The following is a 21,173-nucleotide window of genomic DNA, read 5'->3' on the forward strand; positions in this document are numbered from 1 at the left end:
TAGTGGATTCTCCTACTTTAGGTAACCTAGTCAAAGAACCCTTTACAGACATGCCCAAAGAAATTTGTTTCCAGGGCTATTCTAAATTCCATTAGGATGGCAAAGGATATTAACTGTCGCATTAAATCTTAACCCAACCCTCAAACTTAAACCTTTAATTCTTAACCCTAACATAACCAAAATGTAAACCTAACCTCTCAGTACTCTGGTTCACAAACTACTAGAGGAAACCTAAAGAAAAGTTTCCAGAAATAAACAATGCAGAAAGATTTTGTGTGTGTGTGTGTGTGTGTGTGTGTGAGAGAGAGAGACCTGCAAAATGCAGATCATTGTGGATTTTCTCTGCCTGTCTCTGTCTGTGTGTCTCTCTCCTGTCATAAAATACATGGCATTTTATGGATTTATGGAAATATTTTTTGGAAATATCACTTGATGTGGTTTTGGCCTATCAAAGCATGAGAACAAAGTGACAATGTCTTCATGGTATCCAGACTATGTGTAAGTAACTTCCCACCTTGATAGTAAAAAAACAGAGAAAGATAGCTAAGAACTGGGTCATTGTTATAATTCTGAAAGCCAAAGCTGTGTTTTCATGTGATCCATTTCCTCCAGCTAGGCATCTGCCAAAGGTTTCAAGGCCCCAGTAAAGTGCCATAAGCTGGAAACCACCAGACTCATTTAGTTTTGTTTTAATTTGTTTTGTTTTTTTATTTATGACTCCTTTGTGTATGAAATTGTAATGCAATGTTAGTAGACAGGCATATGAAGTAGGTGTTCAAATGAAATATTTGTTATTTATAAATCAGAGATCTACTTAAAAATAATTGGTGAATATATAAATTTACCATTTATTAAACATGAAAGTTAGTTTGTATATTAGTAAAATGGGCATACTTATTTTTACATAAAAGATTAAACATTAACTAAATATGTAATAATGCACCATACAGAGAATCAATGTGGTTTTCTAGTTTGTAAATTAGAGAACATCACATACATCAGTAGAACTAGGTAGAAATAAAGTTAGGATCATTTCATAAGTTGTTACAATATTTTTCTTTATCGCAACCCAATAATCATTGAAGGATTTTTTTTTAAAAAATAAAATACAAGTCAGTAAATCAGGCAATTTTTAATGGTAAACTCTAACACTACAATTCAAAGATAAGTTAATTTGGTACTTACATGATGAATGACACTCGAAAAACAGAAAAGTCTGGTTCCACAATTAAGTCATTATTTTCAAAACAGCAGGAAATTCTGGGTCCTTAGTAAAAGGACTTCAATTTGCAGGATACAGAAAGTTGTGTGTGAGCTGAGGTGCTTCAGTGAACTGTTATTTAGCACTGAGTGGCATGACTTCACAAGCAATGCACAAGTTGTATGATCAGAACAAAGTCGAGGTACAGTTAAATCATATGATACAACAAGGGTAAGTGATGTCAGAAGCATGAAAATCAATGGACATATACAGCTGAAAGCACAGATACCAACCTCCTGCCTCAGCGTTCTAAATGATAACACTTTTTTTCATATTTTTTAAAATATAAATCCACAATGAAAAAATTACTGAGTAAGCATACAAAGAAATAGTCTTAATTGTAAAATAGTTACATTTTAAGCAGTGTTATTACAAAAATCAAAAGCATTAAAATCATATACATTGTAAAACCGTAAGCAAATGTATTCTTTCGGAAAACATCAATATACTATAAACTAAGTCTGCAGCATTGGTAAAGTTTACAGTAGACTAATGCATCCTAGTTTATGTTCACCTAAGTCTCCGATAGAACAAAATAGAGTCCTGAAAACTCTACTCGTAGTAAATAGTATTCATAGGTAGAATATTTATTTTATGCCAAATCTTTTTTTGATACATATTTATTGGTACTATTCCGAAAATATGTAATGAAGGAGCATTCCATAGACTAGTGGAGTCTTGAACTTACACCATGTAGCCTAAGTGTGTGGTTGTCTACATTATAAAAATATGTACACTGTGATTAGGAAATTATCTAACAATCTATACTGGCAACTATTTCTGCTGTTAAAAGTTCATGTATACACTTAGAGAACTTTCATCTCAGTGTTTTCCTGCAAAAGAAATGGAAATTCATGACCTAGGAACCTTGTCATTTCTCTTGATAGTGGGACTAAGAATTAAACTGGGAGACTAGAGCTAAACAAATGAGTTACTTATTTTTTTTTTTTTTTAATTTCTATTGAGACTGGTCTCACTAAGTTTTTTGGGCAAGCCCTAGACTTGCTATCACTTACCTCAAAACCAGAGTACCCAAGAGTACAGGCCTAGACTATCAGGTGCAGCTGAGAGCTTCTTTAAACACAAATCACATGAAACTTTTAGTATGCTTTGCTTCAGCATTTCAACACACATAAATTTGTAGGATCTTTTTCCATGTGGACTTATCACATGATTGTTAGTGTGGTTAAAATACACGCTTTACTTTCCAAACTGCAGTAGTTTCAATCCAGTATGTTTCTATATGACTACCTCCATTAGCTTATGAATCTGAGTGGATGTCTAGGAAACGAAACATCATATTCCATTCACTCATGGGTCTTGACACCAGATATTTTCATGTCTTCAAATGAAATTGAAGGTCTTAACACATCTCAGATTCATGAAATTTTCTTCAGTGAGTCCTTCCAAGCTTTCCATAGCAAACAACAACAAAAAAACTAAAGACTTCACCATCTGTTTTATATTCATTAGCTCTTTTCCCAGTACTTCCACACAGTTGAAGAGAGCTAGAAATTCTAAAATGTGATTGCATGTTTGTTTGCATTCATAGAGATTTTTTCCTCAGGTATGTGTTTTTTCATGTCTTTGAAGGGAACGGTAACATGTAAAGGCCTTACTACAAGTCTTTGCATTCACAGGGTTTCTCTCCGGTGTGAGATCTTTCATGAATTTGAAGTAAATATGGATAAATGAAGGATTTACTACATTGTTTACATTCATAACGTTTTCCCCCAGCCATTTTATGCCTCTGAAGGGAACTACGACTTATCAAAGCTTTACCACACTGTTTACATTCATAGGGTTTTTCCTGCATGATTTTTTTCATGCATTTGAAGGGAACTGTGACTTCGGAAGGCTTTATCACATTGCTTACATTCGTAAGGTTTTTCTCCGGTGTGAGTTCTTTCATGTAACTGAAGAGAACTTGAACAACTGGGAATTTTACCACACTGTTTACACTCATAGAAACCACTGTGCGTTTTTTCATGTATTTGAAGATAACCAGCACTTTTGAAGGTTTTGCCACATCCTTCACATTCATAGGGTTTTTCACCAGCATGCGTTCTTTCATGTGCTTGAAGGAGACTATGACATCGGAAGGTTTTCCCACACTTTGTACATCGATAATGCTTTTCTCCAGCATGGGCTCTTTTGTGTAACTGAAGGAAACTGAGGCCTTTGAATGCTTTACCACATTGTACACATTCATACGGTTTTTCTCCACTATGTATTCTTTCATGTCCTTGAAGGAAAGAGGGACAAGTGAAGGCTTTACTGAATACCACACATTTATAGGGTTTTTCTGCAGTATGAGACTTCTCATGCTTTTCAAGTAAATACTGATAAATGAAGGACTTACCACATTGTTTACATTCATATGGTTTTCCTTCAGCATGAGTTTTTTCATGTACCTGAAAATTACTGAGATGCCTAAAGGTTTTACCACATTGTTCACATTTGTAGGATTTTTCTCCAGTATGAACTCTTTCATGTACTTGAAGGGAATTGGAAGAACTGAGGGTTGCGCCACACTGTTTACATTCATAGAAACCACTATGAGTTTTTTCATGTATTCGAAGATTACTGAGACTTTTGAAGGCTTTACTACATTGTTTACAAGCATGAAGCTTTTCACTAGCGTGGGTCCTTTCATGTACTTGAAGTAAACTATGATATTTGAAGGCCTTACCACATAGTTTACATTCATGGGGTTTTTCACCAGTGTGAATTATTTCATGTACTCGAAGACGACTGAGACCTCTGAAGGCTCTACCACAGTGCTTACATGCATAAGGGTTTTCTCCAGTATGGGTTCGTTCATGTAGTTGAAGGGAACTCGAGCAGCTGAGAGTTTTCCCACACTGTTTACATTCGTAAGGTTTTTCTTCAGTGTAAGTCCTTTCATGTACTTGAAGATAAATGAAACCCCTGAAGGCTTTCCCACACTGTTTACACACAAAGGACTTTTCACCCGTGTGTGTCCTTCTATGTAACTGCAGAGCACTAGAACAACTGAGAGTTTTCCCACACTGTTTACATTCATAGGGCTTTTCCTCAGTGTGACTTCCTTCATGTATCCGAAGGTAACTGAGACTTCTGAAAGCTTTGTCACATTGTTTACATTTATAGGGTTTCTCACCCGTGTGTGTTCTTATATGAACTTGAAGTAAACATGGATAAATGAAGGATTTACCACATTGTTTACATTCATAAGGTTTCCCCCAACATGAGAAACTTTATGTCTTTGACAGGAACGTGGATCTTTAAAGTCTTTACCATACTGTTTACATGCATAGGGCTTTTCTTCATAGTGAATCCTTTCATGTCTTTGAAGGAAAGAGGGACATAGGAAGGCCTTACTACAGATCTTACATTTATAGGGTTTCTTTCCAATATGAGATCGTTCATGTAACTGAAGAGCACTATGACCTCTGAAGGTTTTGCTGCAATTTTTGCATTTGTAGGGCTTTTCCCCAGTGTGAGTTCTTTCATGTCTTCGAAGGAAAGAGGGGCACAGGAAGGCTTTGCTACATATACTACATTTATATGGTTTCTCCCCACTGTGAGACCTTGCATGTAATCGAAGGGAACTATGACCTCTGAAAGCTTTGCCACACTGCTTATACTCATAGGGTTTTCCCTCAGTATGAATTCTTTCATGCCTTTGCAGGAAAGAAGAACAGCTAAAGGCTTTACTGCATAAATTACATTTATAGGGTTTCTCTCCAGTATGAGATCTTTCATGGGTTTGAAGTAAATAGGGATAAATGAAGGACTTGCCACACTGTTTACACTCATAGGGTTTCTTCCCAGCATGAGCTATTTTATGTCTTTGAAGGGAACTGTGGCTTCGCAGAGCTTTACCACATTGTTTACATTCATAGGGTATTTCTCCTGTATGAGTTCTTTCATGTATTCAAAGATTACTGAAAACTCTAAAAGGCTTAGCACATTGCTTACATTTATAGGGGTTTTCTCCTGTATGAGTTCTTTTGTGTCTTTGTAGGAAAGAAGAAGAAAGAAACGCTTTACTGCATATCTTACATTTATAAGGCTTCCCTTCTGTATGATACCTTTCATGCATTTTAAGTAAATAGCGATAAATGAATGATTTACCACACTGTTTACATTCATGTGTTTTTGCCCCAGCATGAATTATTCCAGGTCTTTGAAGGGAATTGTGACATTCTGAAGCTTTAATACACTGTATACAGTCAAAATCTTTTTTTCCATTAGGAGTTCCACTGTGAAATGGCAGGTAACTCAAAGAACTCGGAGTTGTACCACATGGTTTACATTCTGAAGAGTTTTCTTCGGTGTGAGTTCCTCCATGTTTGCAAAGTGAGCTGGGACAAATAAAGGCTGTTTTACGTATATTGTACTCATGGGGTTGTTCTCCACTGTGTATTTGCTTATGTATTCCACATGAGCTTGGGAAACAAAGGATTCTGAATATGTCTCATATTCATAAGCTCCAAGCACAGTGTGGGTTCCCACATATGTGTGAATAGATGTGCGAGAGCTGGAGTGATATTGCTTCTTTCTGTATTCCTCAAGCTCATGTCCTCTGTATCTCGACTGAGATATAATGTTCCTATGAAAGGATGAATAATACATGAAAACTTTCTTATACAAATCACATTCACATAGTTTCACTCAAGTAAAAAATTTTGGACTTCTATTGACATTTGATTTCTTGAAGGTTCCTCCAAATATAACACCTTCTTTATTCTCATAGACTAAATCTAGCATTTGAGTTCTGTAAACACTGACAGGCACATTACTAACGGTTGTTTCACTGATGACTATTTAGTCATTAGTAGGTTTTAGATTCCAACTATTCCCTAAATCAGGGAAAGTGTACGCATTCTGTGATATCTAAATGTTTTCATACTAAATTGGCGATACTGCAATATGGCTCTTAAAGCTATTATCAAACAGCAAAGATCATACAAATGTTTTTCTTAGTACTGTTTCCAAGTGAACTTTCTTAACATGGAATTACATATTTTCTGGGATTTGTTGTTGTTGGTTTTCTTTCTTTCTTTTTGTTTTGTTTTGTTTTGTTTTTTTGAGACAGGGTTTCTCTGTGTAGCCTTGGCTATTCTAGACTTGTTTTGTAGACCAGGCTGGCCTCAAAATCACAGAGATCTGCTTGCTTCTGCCTCACTGACTGCCAGAATTACAGGCGTATGCCACCATGCCTGGACTGTGAAATTTTTCTAATGGTAAATAATTTAAATCTGTGTTTGCCTTAACTTGTTCAGAAATTTTCCTAACATATTGATATTCTCTCAAAAGGTATTTTCTTCAACTAATACATATAAGTTACCTTAGATTTATCTCAGGTTGCTTATACTGGTCTTCAATGGTCTGGTACTCTGATTTGATTCCTAAAACGCAGACCCAGAAAAAAAAATTACAAATTATTAAAAACTACAAATAACTGTTAAGTATATAGGGTTAATGCACATTGTACCCAGGCTTCTTTTATTCACATAATTCTTCCCTTTCCACATTCTAAATTACATAATGAAGGAACACTTGCTGTCTAATTGACAAATTAAAGGAATATCAACAATCTTACCTACAGAAGCAAGATTGCTGCAGATTTCTAGCATTACATTAATGTACAGGTTCTTCTGAGAAGGATGTAGCAAAGTCCACTCTTCCTGGGTGAAGTTCACAGCCACATCCTCAAAGGTCATTGAGTCCTAAAACATCCTATATGAGTGCATAAGAAAAGTGAAGAAACTGACACACTATATATAATTGATAAGATTTTCATATAATTCTGCAGTCTCCAAACTTTTATTTAATGACAGAAGAGTTCTTATGCTAGGACTGACATATTCAGATAGAAAATAGGGAAGTAGGAACTCTTGTCTCATTACTGCCTTCAGGGATTGGAAACTGGGTCACTTCAGTTTCTCTTTCTAGGATAGATTATCTGCTATCTCTGATAACAAAGCCCTACTGAATGGTGTACAAAACAGACTACAGTCGAGAGGTTAATTTTTCTTAGAAATTTTTCTTAGAACTTCCTGGGCAAAAATAGGAGCTTCACTGATATAAGAACATCTAATATTGTAGGAGACATTACCAACATAAATGTACCAACAATCTTCTGTAGGTAAGATTGTTGATATTCCTTTAATTTGTCACTCAGTCTAAATGGTTCAGGGAAACATTTGACATTTTTTGAACCCTTGTTGGATTTCTAAATGTTTCATACACAACAATAATGAAAGAATCCATCCCACAATACACTTAGGACAATAATCCTAATGAATTTCACACGAGTTGTTAAAACTTGTTAAATGGGGAATTACATCTATGCTATGTGACTGTGGCAGAGGAAATATTAAAATCCTGAGAGCAGTTTCCACCTATCCAAATTTAATAAGACAGTATTTGTGAGAGGTGATCAATAATGACCCCAAAAGAATAATTTTTAATATTTTCATATATTCTTCTGTTTGTTTGAGACAGGGTTTCTCTGTTTAGCCTTGGCTGTCCTGTACTCACTTTGTAAACCAGTCTGGCCTCGAAATCAGAGAACGTCCTACATCTGCCTCCTCAAGAGCTGTCATTAAAGGCATGCACCACCATACCCAGCTCATATATTCTTTGATAACTTTACACATATATTGTGTATGTATATATGTATCCTATTCTGGTGGAAACCATGGCTCTGTTCCAGGGAAGAGCATCTGAGTTCTTTATGGATGGATCTCTTTGTGGGAAGCACCCAAGTACAAGGACCGGTTTAGCAAGGACTGGTTTGACAGAATCTGCAGCCTTGGCTGTTTCTCCGGGTACTGGCTGTGGAGTGATTTCTTTCCTCTAGTACAACATTACGTACGGTCTTGACAGCTTTTCATTTCACTTTGTCTGTAGTGGGTACAGCAAAGACACAATAGAAATATAACAATTCTAAGGTGTATGTATTAGAAATACTTAAAAGGATTGAGATGATGATTCCTGTAGCAATTCAGAATCAAGAAAAGTTTTGAGAAAGTCAAAATAGAAACCATAGTTTCTTGAGGCACATAATTATTCTGGAAAAAAAAAGCACGTAGTAGGGCCTGGAGAGATGGCTCAGGGGTTACAAATACTGGCTGTTCTTCCAAAGATCCTGAGTTCAATTCCCAGCAACCACATGGTGGCTCATAACCATCTATAATGAGATCTGGTGTCCTATTTTGACCTGCAGGTACACATGTGAAATAGAAGTTTCTGCTTTCTGTGAAGACCCAGTTTTGTCATGTGATGTTTAGCTGCAAACTGTCTTGTGACAGGGAACGTGATGTTTTGCTGGAGGCTGGCTTATGAGAGGGCATGTGATGTTTGCTATGATCTTTCACATGAGAGGGACATGACTTTGGCCAGCTGTAAACATCCGTAGGTGGACTCTGAGGAGAGGCAATATATAGAAGCTCACAGAAAGTGAGACATTGCTTTTTACATCAACATAACTGTGCTGATCTTCTTGCTTTGGCACTTGAATCTGCAGAGAGAAATGTTCTAGAGAATTTCTTGGGGCAATCCAATTGAGTCTTGTGGGTTTCGCTGAGTTGTCCTGATCTTCTGAATTGTGCTGACTCGTGTTGCGGCTTGATGGTGGCCTTTGTACTGGATTGCTGGTATCCTGACGAATGAGTTCAGTAATTCCCTAATGTTCCATTGACCCTAATCAGCAGGAAGTAGGTAAAAGACGTCTACAGCCCTTTTCCCTACTAATCTCCTACCTAAGGTCATGGGGTTTTGAAGGGAGGTAAGGGTGTTTAAGAACCCTAAATAAAGTAGGTTCGTGAAAAATCTAAGCCTACACACATGCAGGCAGAATACCATATAAATAATAAATAAATAAATCTTTAAAACAAAGCACCATAGTATACTCTGATTCAGAAAGCAGCTCTTGCAAAGAATGGATTAAAGAAGTTAATGAGTACACATAAACATGAGGGCATCAGAGGACTCATCTGTATAGGTGCCAGAACCTCAGGCAGTTAGAAAATAGGAAAAGTTGGCAAAGAGCAAACCAGCTCTTGTGCCAACAGAACAAATTTCCTTATCTTAGCTCCAGCTGTGCAAAACAGAAATATAGACATTGTCAGAGAAGATTTAGATAAAACTTGTACTAGTGTTTAAGGTACAGTATGCTCACCACAATGACCATGGAGATGTGCTTAACTATGAGACCACAAAATTAAACATCTGCCTAGGGAAAATAAAGTATTTGAGAAAGAAACTTATGAAAAAAAAACATTCAGAGATTCATTATCTACTTTCTTGGAACATATCTGAGGAAATAAAGCTGAAAGGGTATGTATTGTGACTTTGAACTGAAATAGAGAGGCTTGAGCTATTTGGGATCATCTCCTTAACAGCAAGTTGGTGCTCATCTCCTGCATTACACCTACACTACATCTCTATTCTCGGGGTCTTTGAACCCGCAGGAGCTCGACTCCAACAATATTCACCTGCAACTACCTCTTCCACTCCCTCCTCCCAATACATGACCCCCACCCCATCTTTATGTTCTCCTCACTTTTTGTTTGTTTTTAAAGAATTATTTTTATTCTATGTGCAGAGAAGTTTTGCCTGCATATATTTCTACGTATCACATTTATGTGGTGCCCGTAGAAGCCAGAAGAGGCATAGGATCCTCTGGAACTGGAGTTACGGACATCTACTATGCGGATGCTGGGAACCAAACCTCAGTCTTCTACAAGAGTAACAAATGCTCTTACTGACTGAGCCAAGTCTCCAGCCCCTTGCTTTTGATTTGCTTTTATTAACCCAGAATCCAATTGGTGCTACCTGCATGTATACCAACAAACTACTAGCATCCACACACCCAAAGAAAAATTAATCTCCTCCACGAGCAGCTATCAATTGACAATAGTTCCTGAGAGAGGAACGGAGTCTCGTTAGCTTATGATTTTATGCTAGTATTGTTGACTGGCTTGATTTTGTGCAGGTCTTATGCAAATAGCCATAGGTTCTGTGAGTTCATATCATATTTAGAAGACAGCATTTCACAGCATTCCACCATATACCCAGATACCATGTTCTTCATAATCCCTCTTTGGTCATGTTCCATAAGCCTTGCACTAATAGCAAGTTTTTAATAGCCATTCAGTAAAAGTCAAAGGAAAGAGAAAAATTAGATAGCATATATTTTTACTAGAACTCAAAAGTAGCTGGGTATGTTATGTGCTATAGTTCCAGCTACCGGAGAACCTGAGATGTAGGATCACTTGACCCAGAAGCTCAAAGCCTGCCTGCAATGATGCTTACCTCAGGAGGGAGAGAAGGGAAAAGAGAAGTCAGTGTCACTAAAATCCCATCTCTTCTAAATTATACCTTTATAAAAATCATAAACCTCAAAGTTCTTAAAAGCTACCAAATCTACATTTCTGATCCTACTAGTAACACAAGTGTCTAGCAATTATCAGAGTCTTCTGAGCAATAGTGTGACTTACCTAACAATGATGAAGAGTATTTGAAATACATTGCAGACATAAAAGGACCAAAAATAAAAGCAAATAGCCAGAATTTATCAGGCTGAAATTTGGAATATCAAATCAAGACAAAACCAAATTCCAACTGTGCCACGTCTGGGATCCAGTCATGATCTTCTGAACTCTGCCTTCTGCAGCACACATAGCTTGTCTTCTAGGCTCCAGCTGGCTCCACCCAACTGCTGATGCTGTTCTTGGTGGTCATCGCACTGTACCAGCATCTTCAAAACACTGGGATCTTCTGCTGAAATCAGGTTGTGCTTTCACCAATAGGCTCTCATAGGCTCTCTTCATGGTGCCAAGCCTCAGCTTCTTTGCACGGCCCCTTCAGTCCTGTGCCTTCAGCTGCCACTGAGGCTACACCATCACCAATGGCCTCCCCTGGACTTTCACAGTATCAAGCCCTAGCTGCTCTCCATGATCCCTTCTTGCCTTCCAAACCAATACCACCTTGGTGACTTTTACACTACCAAGTTTGGCTGCCACTGAGGTACAATCTTGGCCACTTCTGGAATACAGCTTCAGTGTGCTGTCAGGAAACACAGGATGTCAGTGATGCTGGTCTCTTCTTAATCACCGCTAATTTCTTAGCTCTTGCCAACTGGTATCAAGTATCCCAACAGAGCAAAGTTTTGCTTTAGTAGTTCTGGTACCTGTGTTAGTCACAGTTGATTCTTCAGTCCCAGCTAACCAGAACCCCAAATATTAACTCAAAATAAGAAGTGCCCCATTTCCCTCTGAATCTTTAGGACCCAGGCCTCCATCCTCTGCACTGCTCACTATTCTTGTCTTCCAAGCTCCCACAGAACATCCCAGGAAGCTCTCAACACTCAATGACTTTTCTGGCCAAAAGTTCCAAAGTCTTTTCACAATCCTCCCCCAAACATGGTCAGTTCTGTCACAGCAAGACCCCACTATGCCGGGAGCAACTTGTCTTAGTTAGGGTTTTTATTGCTGTGATGAAACATACCATGACCCAAAAGGAAAATGGGAAGGAAAGGGTTTACTTGGCTTACCCTTCCACATTGTTCATCACCAATCAAAGTCACAACAGGAACTCAAATGGGGCAGAATACTGACACAGAGGCCATAGACAGGTGCTGCTTACTGGCATGCTGCCCAAGACTTGCTCAGCCTGCTGCTAGGCGGTGTTCAGGAGGAACAGCAAAACAGCTTTAGAATTCATGGAATGCAGCCCAAAGTTAGCACAACCATGATGGGTATGCCCTAGAGAGGCAGAGCCCTGAGGATGCTGTGTCCTGAGGACTTCATGCTGTTGTAGTTTTGCTCGGCTTACTGTTTACATGCTCACCATATCCTTCATTATCTATTAGTTGTATGAAAATTCTATGGGGACTTTCACTCCCTCACTAGGCAGTATCATTTGCACTTACAATAATAGTGATTGATCTTTTTCAAACATTGCCACTGGAGCAGATTAATGTTTCATCCTCCCCCCTCAGAAAGAACTTAAGAGATGGAGGTTGTTATCAATGACCACTACCCTTAAAAAAATTTGGAGAAGCAGATTGTTAGTAAAGTTAGAGTATGATGTTTTGTTAATAGTTCTGATGTGGAAAATCTTAGGGAACAACCTGAAGTTCAAAAAGGCACACTCTTCATAGTTGAGCTAGGGATTTTTGGGGGTCAGGGAACAAGAACAATGGCAGTCCAACTGGTACTAGCTGAGGTTCCTCTTGCTGAAGCTGGGCTGGGGATCAAGGTGAGGATTAGTTTCTTGTACTCATTTTGACCTCGGCTTTCTGCTATTAATGTAATGAGTAGGTGTGCACCTTGAGGATTTAAAGTAGAAATGACTGATTTTCTTATATGACAGTTTAGACTTGTGATTATCTTAAGATTTTTCATAAGATTACTTTTTAAGATAAGTAATAAAATAATCGATCCTTTCAAATTGCAGCCTGCCAGTAAAGTATGGCTGAGAAAATTATCTTGCTTCACTTTGTTAAGATATGTGGTTGTCCAGATGCCCCTCAACTGAAGAATGGATGCAGAAATTGTGGTACATCTACACAATGGAATATTACTCAGCAATGAAAAATAAGGAAATCATGAAATTTGCAGGTAAATGGTGGGATCTGGAAAGGATCATCCTGAGTGAGTTGTCCCAGAAGCAAAAAGACACACATGGTATATACTCACTCATATAGACATACAACATAGGACAAACCCACTAAAACCTGTGCATCTAAAGAAACTAAGCAAGAGAGAGGACCCTAACTAAAACGTCCAATCCCCATCCAGAAAGGCAAAGAGGATGGACATCAGAAGAAGAAGAAAACAGGAAACAACCTAGGAACCTACCACAGAGGGCCTCTGAAAGCCGCTGCCCTTCAGACTATCAAAGCAGATGCTGAGCCGGATGGGCAACTGTTGGGCAGGTGAACGGAATTTTAGGTAAGAACTGGGAAATAGTAAGAGCTGGAGAGGACAGGGTCTCCACAAGGAGAGCAACAGAACAAGAAAATTTGAACATAGGGAACTTCCCAGAGACTCATACTCCAACCAAGGACTATTCATGGAGATAACCTAGAACCCCTGCACAGATGTAGCCCAGGGCAGTTCAGAGTCCAATTGGGTTACATAGTAATGTGAAGAGGGACTGCCTCTGACATAATCTGATTGGCCTGCTCTTTGATCACCTCCCTCTGAGGCGGGGGGAGCAGCCTTACCAGGCCACAGTAGAGGACAATACAGCCACTTTTGATGTGAACTGACAGACTGAGATCAGAAAGGAGAGGAGAACCTCCCCTATTAGTGGACTTGGGGAGTGGCATGCAAGCAGAGGGAGGAGGAAGGGGCTTATGGGGGGATGCAGAATGAATAAAGTGTAATTGATGAAAAATTAAAAAAAAAAAAGAATGAGGATTAAGAAGAGAGTAATAACTGCTCAGTTATTGTTCTGTGAAGCTTATTAATAAAAAATATAAATGTCTCAAAAAAAAAAGATATGTGGTTGTTTGGAAATAATTCGTTTTTCACATTTGTATTTCACCCATAATACATACAACATTTGATCATATGGGGGTATTGGAGAACATGTTTTTTCTACATATATTCATTGTAATCGTTTACTTAAAGAAAAATAAAATGTACCACGTTGTGATTTTTGTACTGCTTGAAAGATTTTGCTGGGATATATAAGCTGTAGAGAAAAAATAAAGTTGTTGGAGCTTGCTCATTGAAGTTTGCTCCATCCACTTAATATATATGTGTGTATATATGTATATATGTAAAATTGATTGGGGCTTCATCATTGGTGCTTTGCTCCATCCATCACATATATATATATTTATATATGTACATTTATACACACCCTCCCATATACATATATATGCATATACATACACATATACATATATATTCATATATATATGTATATGTGTATGTATATAAACATATATCTATGTGTGTATATATAAATATATAAATATATGTGTGTATACATGTATATACATATATACCTACATACATATATATGGGGGCAGCTTGGAGCTTTGCTCCACCCACAAAATGTGTGTGTATGTATGTATTGTGTATGTGTGAAGTTGTTGGTTTGTTGAAGCTTGCTTCATCCACCAAGTGTGTGTGTGTGTGTGTGGTGTGTGTGTGTGTGTGTGTGTGTTGGTGTATGTATGATTCTTTTGCCCCCTCCCCCTTTTTTGTTGGCCCTCAAAGAGTTCCCAAAGAGTTTTTGCTGGCCACAGGGAGTAGTTTGACAGCCCCACTGAATCAAGCTTTGTTCCTTCACAGAAAAGTAGGTTGAGTGATCAATCGCCGACTTCACAGCCTGCCTCAGTTTACTCTATGATGTCAACACTTGTCACACTAAGGAGGTAATACCAGACATCTGTGGTGTGGGTTTTCTTGTTAGTTTCCTAATATATCTACTGGGTTTTAGAAGGGATTTAGGTACTTTCCCCAGGTATGTTTCTCCCAGAGAAAGCTGACACTTCAAAATGGCTAGACTTGGGAAGCTTTTATAAATTTTGCACTCCCCCATCTGAGTGAGAGTATGCACTGTAATTCTAGCCACTCTAACAGCTATCAACATGCCTTAAAACAGATCCTGTGTTCATCACTGTCAAATCCACCTTTGGAGGCAAAAAGAAAAATGAGAATCCCAAGTAGATGAATGGCTCTTGTGGGCCCATCAAAAGTCTAGGACAATTTGACTTAGCTATATCCTTGTTCTGGCTTGCGATTACCTGCTGGAATCTTCTGAGAAGAGGGAACCCCAATTGAAAAAATGCTCTCATCACAGCGGCTTGTAGGTAAACCTGTGTGGCATTTTTTTTTTAACTGATGATTGATACGTAATAGTCTGACACACTATAAAATCTATACGTATACTCTGGGACATATAAAAAAGCACACTGAGCAAGCCAATAATCAGTATTCTTCAGTGGCCTCTGCTTCAGTTCCTACCTACAGGTTTCTGCCTTAAATGCCTTCTCTGGCATTCCTTCATGACAATAAGCCATAAGATACTCCCCCCCCCGCCAAGTTGCTGTTGGTCATCTTTTGTCACACCAATAGAAACCAAACTAGGTCACCTGCCTAGGCTTTTAACTCTTGACTCTGCTACCCACTCATGTCTCTGCAGAAAATAATCAAAGACTTTTAAACCCTTCATCTAGTCAGGTGTGGTGCCCCCACACCAATGATGCCAGTGCTTGGGAAACAGGGCCTGGCAGATCTCTGAGATGGAGGCCAGCCTAGTCTACAAAGTGAGATCCAGGACATCTAGGATAACACAGAGAAATCCTGTCTCAATAAAATAAAATAAATCCTACATCTGACAGTTGGGATCCTTTTGATTGGTTCCTAAACCACCACATTCAATGTTTCAAATTCGGCTTAAAGCCAGACAGGACACCAACCCCATTCTTACCAACAGTTAGGATTACTACCTCTTCAGAGGTGGTAATGATCAAGAAAGGACAGAAATTGACTAGGCAGTTCTCCAGAGAAACCTGGATGTGGTAGCACAAGCCATCCATTAATTCCTGCAGAGGAGGCAGGGAGCTCTCCAAATTCCAGGCAGGCTAGTTTATGTAGTAAATTAATGGATAGTTAGAGCTTTATAGTGAGTGAGGCCCTGTCTCAAAAGAAGGAAAGAAAAAAAAGGACACAAAGAAAAGTAACCAGTTTCATTCTGGACTGGTAGGGCTTGTAAGAGGCCAGAGGAACTAAGTTTCTTTAACAAAATATTGTAGGCTTCTCACTGGTGGGGGAAAGGACATTAAAAGCAAAGCAAAGAAAAAAAAAATTGGCCCTCCTACAGGCTTTATTGGCTTCCTCTATCCATTGCTGTCCTCCATCAGGCTACCCAACAAATGACCCTAAGACCTGGGTCAGACTAAGGTATATTATACCTAGATGGAACAGGCAAGGAAGGATGTCTCAGCCAGATGGCAGGTTTGTGCACAAGCAAATCCAAACAGAGACCTCAGACCTCAAGAAAGGGTCCAAATGAAAGATCACAACCAAGGCAAGTTTTGTGAAAACTGACTTTACCGAAATTGGTCGTCCAAGTGAGGATAAAAAAACTTGCTATTTTTTATAGATACCTGCTTGGGATGTGCAGGAATATTTCTCACCCAACTGTTCAAATTGCTTAAAAGCTCCTTCAGGAGCTGGTCCTCTGATTTGGCCTCCCCCAAGCAGTGGGGATCAATAATGTTCCAGCTTTCATAGCCCAAACCTCTCAATTAATAGTAAAAGCTTTAGAAATAGATTGGAAACTTCATTATACATTTAGACCTCAGCACTCTGGGCAGGTAAAAAAAAATCATAAACAGGACATTAAAAGAAGTGCTAACAAAATTCTCACTAGAGTCCAACAAAAGGTGGATAGACCTTATTCCTTTGCTTAGCTTTGGGCCCACTGCACCCTACCTAAGGAGGAATTTATCCCCTATGAGATTATATTTGGAATTATATTATATTTGGATTATATATTGTTTCCCCAGCTTAAGAGACCAGCAGCTGGCAGAATTTTTAATCATTCCTTTCTCAAGTCCCTGCAGGCCCTCCAGTTCTTCATACAGGCTAGTCATTGGACTACATGAGACACAGCTAACCTCAAGTCCAGCACCAGTTTCCCCTTATTTGAGTCCAGTGATAGTCGGTCAAACAGGTAACCAAAGGAGTGCTGGAACCAACTTGGAAATAACCTTTACATGGTGATTCTTTCTACTCCTATGGCTGTGAAGATAGTTGGCATTACACCATGGATCCACCACACTCAGGACAAAGAAGCAGAAGCCACAGACACCTCTGCCAAATGGACTGTCTCCCAAATTATGGACCCATTAAAATTTAAGTCCTTCCACTTCCTGTCTTTCCATATCCTTCTGAGTCATATGTTTGGAATGAATACAGGGTGATGATCTAATACCCACTGACCTCAGGCTTGGACCTGGAAACTGAGAAAAACAGATAGAGGGAAGGTATCGGCTAGTGTGACTACAGACTATCAACACATATTCATCTTGACCTCTGCTCACTGCTGCCAACTTTAAGTGTTGTTTGGTTGCATTGGAGAAAGGAAAGATGTGGGAGTTTATCTTTTGAGATTGAATACAGAGTTTACAATTCTATGCACACCCTGTACCTGGGCCCCCTAGTCAACAAAAACAGGAGTTTTCATGGCAAAAATTGAGGCTTCCTGAAAACACATGGAGGAATACGTAGAAAGGCCCCATCTAAGAAATACAAGATAGGAAAATATAATCCAATGGCCATAAAATTAAAAAATCTGGAAATTCTGTAAGGAAGATTCTGGTCTTTGGAAAATGGAAAACTTGGGGAATTAGACTATGCCACTAGACCGTAGGGATAGAGCTAACCTTCCAGCCAGAAATCAGCCAGGATTGCTGGTTATGCTTGTCTAGCTATTTCCCCCAAACTACACAGGGAATAGGAACTAACCAGACTGTCCACTGACTGTCAAAACTCATTGTGACTGGAGGCAGCACAAACTGATGTTAGAGGACTTAGAGGGGGCTGAAATTTGTCTGATATCCCAAACCTTTAACCTAGGCATGTACCCGTATTCTGATGCCTGATTTTCAGCCTTACGGGCTAATCTGTCTGGATATCAGCAATATTTCCAAGCCCCTGAAACTACTTAGTGGGCATGTACTAATGTTTTAACTAAATGTGCCTCTTCTGGTGCTTTCCAAACTAAGTAGACAGGTTGCTCAGGACCTACATATATTAAAGGTTTCCATGTCTTGATTAAAACAACATTTAAGATTCCCTTGGGGAAATAGTCTTACAGATTGAAGACATTTAGACTCCTCATAAGATAAACGAAACAATATATAGCTTTGGGAGAAACCTGTTGTTTTATGCTAATTAATCAAGAATAATTAGAAAATATCTTTCCATAATTGGCAAAAACCTCAAAACAAGAAAAAGACAAAGATAAATTGATACCAGTCTCTGTTCTCTTGGTCCTTCTGATGTCAGCACTGGCTGGGCTGGGACCTGCATCTTAAGCTACACAGCACAATAGTTCAGTAGTTGGGCCCAACTACATGTCTTTAAAGCAGAATATGTCTACCATTTGACTCATTCACTAAGACCTGTGGGGAGTAACAGGCTCCCAGAACTCAGTAGGACCCAAGACCTTACTTAGCACAACTGACTCCATGATTGGAATACCACTCAGGCCATAACTCTGAACCCATAAACAGTACCACCTGCCAAAATAAAACAAAAAAAAATACTTAACTTATCAAAATCCATAGTCTCACTTTTTTGCTTCTGTAGATCTACTTCTGGCTAATTGTTCTTGTTAAATAAGGTATGTTAACCCAGAATATGGTTCTTGTGCTTAAAAACTCATCCTGAGAAAGGCTCAGTGTAGTTACTGGTTGGCTAATAAAGACTTTCTAATGGCTTAAACCCATTTCTAAGCAGTCTTCTCTTTTGGACATCGTACAACACTATGGTTAAGAACCTTTGACGCTTTTGCAAAAGATCTGGAGTAGATTCCCAGCATTAACATGGATGCCAGAGACTAATTTTAGGTCCTGGAATCTAATGCTCATGTGACACTCCTATATACACATAATACATTCAGGCATGTACTCATAAACATAAAATCTTAAAAAGACAAAACCTAAAAAGCAAAAACAGGGACAGGGTGTGTAAGGTGATACTGTCTTTAACCACAGAAAATCCCTAGACCCAACAAAAGTTCAAGGAACAAAAATTTACTGCAGCCAGTATCTTAGCACTTGGAAGGCAGGCAGATCTAGAAAGTTCTAGGAGAGTCAGAGCTACAGGGTGAACACCTGTCTCAAATTTAAAAAAAAAAAAAAGCAAACTTGTAAAATTACTAAATTAATGATCTACAACTTTCCTGCATATCGGCAGTGAATATCTGGGCATGTAATTTAAAAGCATCATTTTTATAGCAACGAAAAGGAGTTAGAAACACATATGCCTTTAATAAAGATTTATAAACACAACTTTAATTTTTTTTTTTTTTGAGACAGGGTTTCTCTGTGTAGCTTTGGCAGTCCTGAACTCACTTTGTAGACCAGGCTAGCCTCAAACTCACAGAATTTTCAGCGATTGGTCTGCCTAGGTCTGTCTCCCTGAGTGCTGAAAGTAAAGGCGTGTACCACCATGCCCCGCTAAACCTTAAATCCTTAATTGAAAATTTTAATGAATAGAAACATTCCAATTGTAGATAGAAAGCCTGAAAATTATGTCACTTTTCGGTTTGAGCTATTAATTCAACCCTGGGCTTAAGAGATGGCTGATTATGTTAAAGGTGTTTGGTGCCAAATCACCAGGTACAGTGGCACACGCCTGCATTCCCAACATTCGGGGAGGGGGAGACAGAGGCAGAGGCAAGAGGATCTCTGTGAGTTCAAGGGCAGCCTGGTATACAAAGCGAGCCCAGAACAGCCAAGGCTACACAAAGCCTGTCTCGAAAAATCAACAAAAACAAATAAAAAACAAAGTGAGCCACCTTAACATCTATATGTAAAGAATCAATAGAAAGACTATATAGCCACAAAATTAACTCAAAGTGTATCCTAAATCTAAACATAAAATGCAAAGCGCAGAACCTCATAAAGGTTAACTCTGAGAAACTAGACCCAGAATACTTCCTGAGGTCGCTCACTAAAGAGTAACGTCACTGCAAAGGTGAGAGGGGCGGAGTCTCCCGCCACGGTGCTCAGCGCTCCTGACGCAGCCCAAGGGGCGGAGCTGACCAGAGCTAGGGGAGAAAAGGGACAGAACGCCACTCCCGCCCCAGCCACAAGGCGGCTCAGCCCGCCTCTCCTCCTCCTCTGATGACAGCAAGCCCTTGCTCACCACGGCCGGCATCTGAGCTCGACTGCACTCTACCCACCGGGGCGCTCAGAGCGCGGCCCACGCAGCATCGCACCCGGCCTTAAAGGGAAACCCGCAGTATGGCGGCAAAGAACCAGCCTCTAACCGCTTGGCTACGGCCTTAATTGGAAAGCTTATCTGGCTATTCTGATTGGCCAGCGAGGTCTGAGTGACGGGAGTTGTTCCTTCTCAGAGGGAGTGGACCCGTAGAGAAATAGGCAGCCACTACCCATAACCTGTACCTGTCGTGGTTTGTGCCGCAAGTACAGACATGTGGGAGCTCTGGGTAGGTTTCCGTTTAAGAACACACTCCTGCCCTCCAGATCCCGTGGACACAGGGTCGCCCATATGCACAGTCCACTACACACAATGGCAATGCAGAGATCACCCTGCTTCACAGTAGAGTTTTTTTTATACAAAAAGTTAATTTTAATTGCATGTATTTAATTAAAATAAAAACGTGGGAGAAGCACGTGTGTGCAACAGCGCGTGAGTGGAAGTCAGACGGCAATTGGCTAGAGCTGGCTGTCCCCTTAACACCATATGGGTCCTGAGGACCGAACTCAGTTGATGGGGCTTAGCAGCAAGGACCTTTACTAGCTGAGCCATTTCGCTTTCTCAAAAGTTGATTTTTAAGAAGAAGAAAAAATATGATGATGATGATGTTTGAGGTTTTTCAAGACAGGTTTTCTTTGTGCAGCCTTGGCTGTCCCGGAACTCACTCTGTAGACCAGGCTGGCCTGGAACTCAGATATCCACCTCTTGAGTGCTGGGTTTAAAGGCAAAGGTGTGTGCCACACTGCCGAGCACAAAACAAACAAACAATCAAACGAATGAATGAATAAATAAATAATTCACACCTATTATTGACCTAAAAAAAAAGGAGGGGACCTAAACTGCCTAATTTAGAAATGAAGGTCTAGCTGAAGGCGGCGCGGTGGGTAGGAGGTTAAAGAGTGTGCACTGCTCTTCCAAAAAACTCTAGTTCTCTTCCC

General features: G+C 39.4%; 2 protein-coding genes across 2 annotated transcripts; both read right to left on the minus strand.

The window, feature by feature from the left end:
• Positions 1-1,367: 1,367 nt before the first annotated feature.
• Positions 1,368-5,348, minus strand: Znf91 (zinc finger protein 91). The gene is given in 4 exon segments (XM_060366194.1): positions 1,368-3,072; positions 3,074-4,498; positions 4,546-5,169; positions 5,338-5,348. Coding segments are annotated over 4 exon segments (2,253 nt in total). The 3' UTR covers positions 1,368-2,879.
• On the minus strand, positions 4,489-20,255 carry LOC110543673 (zinc finger protein 124-like). The gene is made up of 4 exons (XM_060366767.1): positions 20,161-20,255; positions 6,852-6,988; positions 6,597-6,657; positions 4,489-5,858 (listed from the first exon to the last, which is right to left on the minus strand). The coding sequence occupies exons 2-4, from the start codon at positions 6,970-6,972 to the stop codon at positions 5,528-5,530; spliced, it is 513 nt and encodes a 170-aa protein (XP_060222750.1). The 5' UTR covers positions 6,973-6,988; positions 20,161-20,255; the 3' UTR covers positions 4,489-5,527.
• Between the last annotated feature and the right edge of the window lie 918 nt (positions 20,256-21,173).

The sequence above is a fragment of the Meriones unguiculatus genome, chromosome 14 (assembly GCF_030254825.1).
Source record: "Meriones unguiculatus strain TT.TT164.6M chromosome 14, Bangor_MerUng_6.1, whole genome shotgun sequence".
In the NCBI taxonomy this organism is placed as follows: Eukaryota; Metazoa; Chordata; class Mammalia; order Rodentia; family Muridae; genus Meriones; species Meriones unguiculatus.

Coding starts and splice junctions, on each gene's coding strand:
- LOC110543673 (XM_060366767.1), bottom strand. CDS start 6,972: ATGACCTTTGAGGATGTGGCTGTGAACTTCACCCAGGAAGAGTGGACT. Junction 6,658..6,851: donor CAGCAATCTTGCTTCTGTAG/GTAAGATTGTTG, acceptor TCTGCGTTTTAG/GAATCAAATCAGAGTACCAG. Junction 5,859..6,596: donor CAACCTGAGATAAATCTAAG/GTAACTTATATG, acceptor ATCCTTTCATAG/GAACATTATATCTCAGTCGA.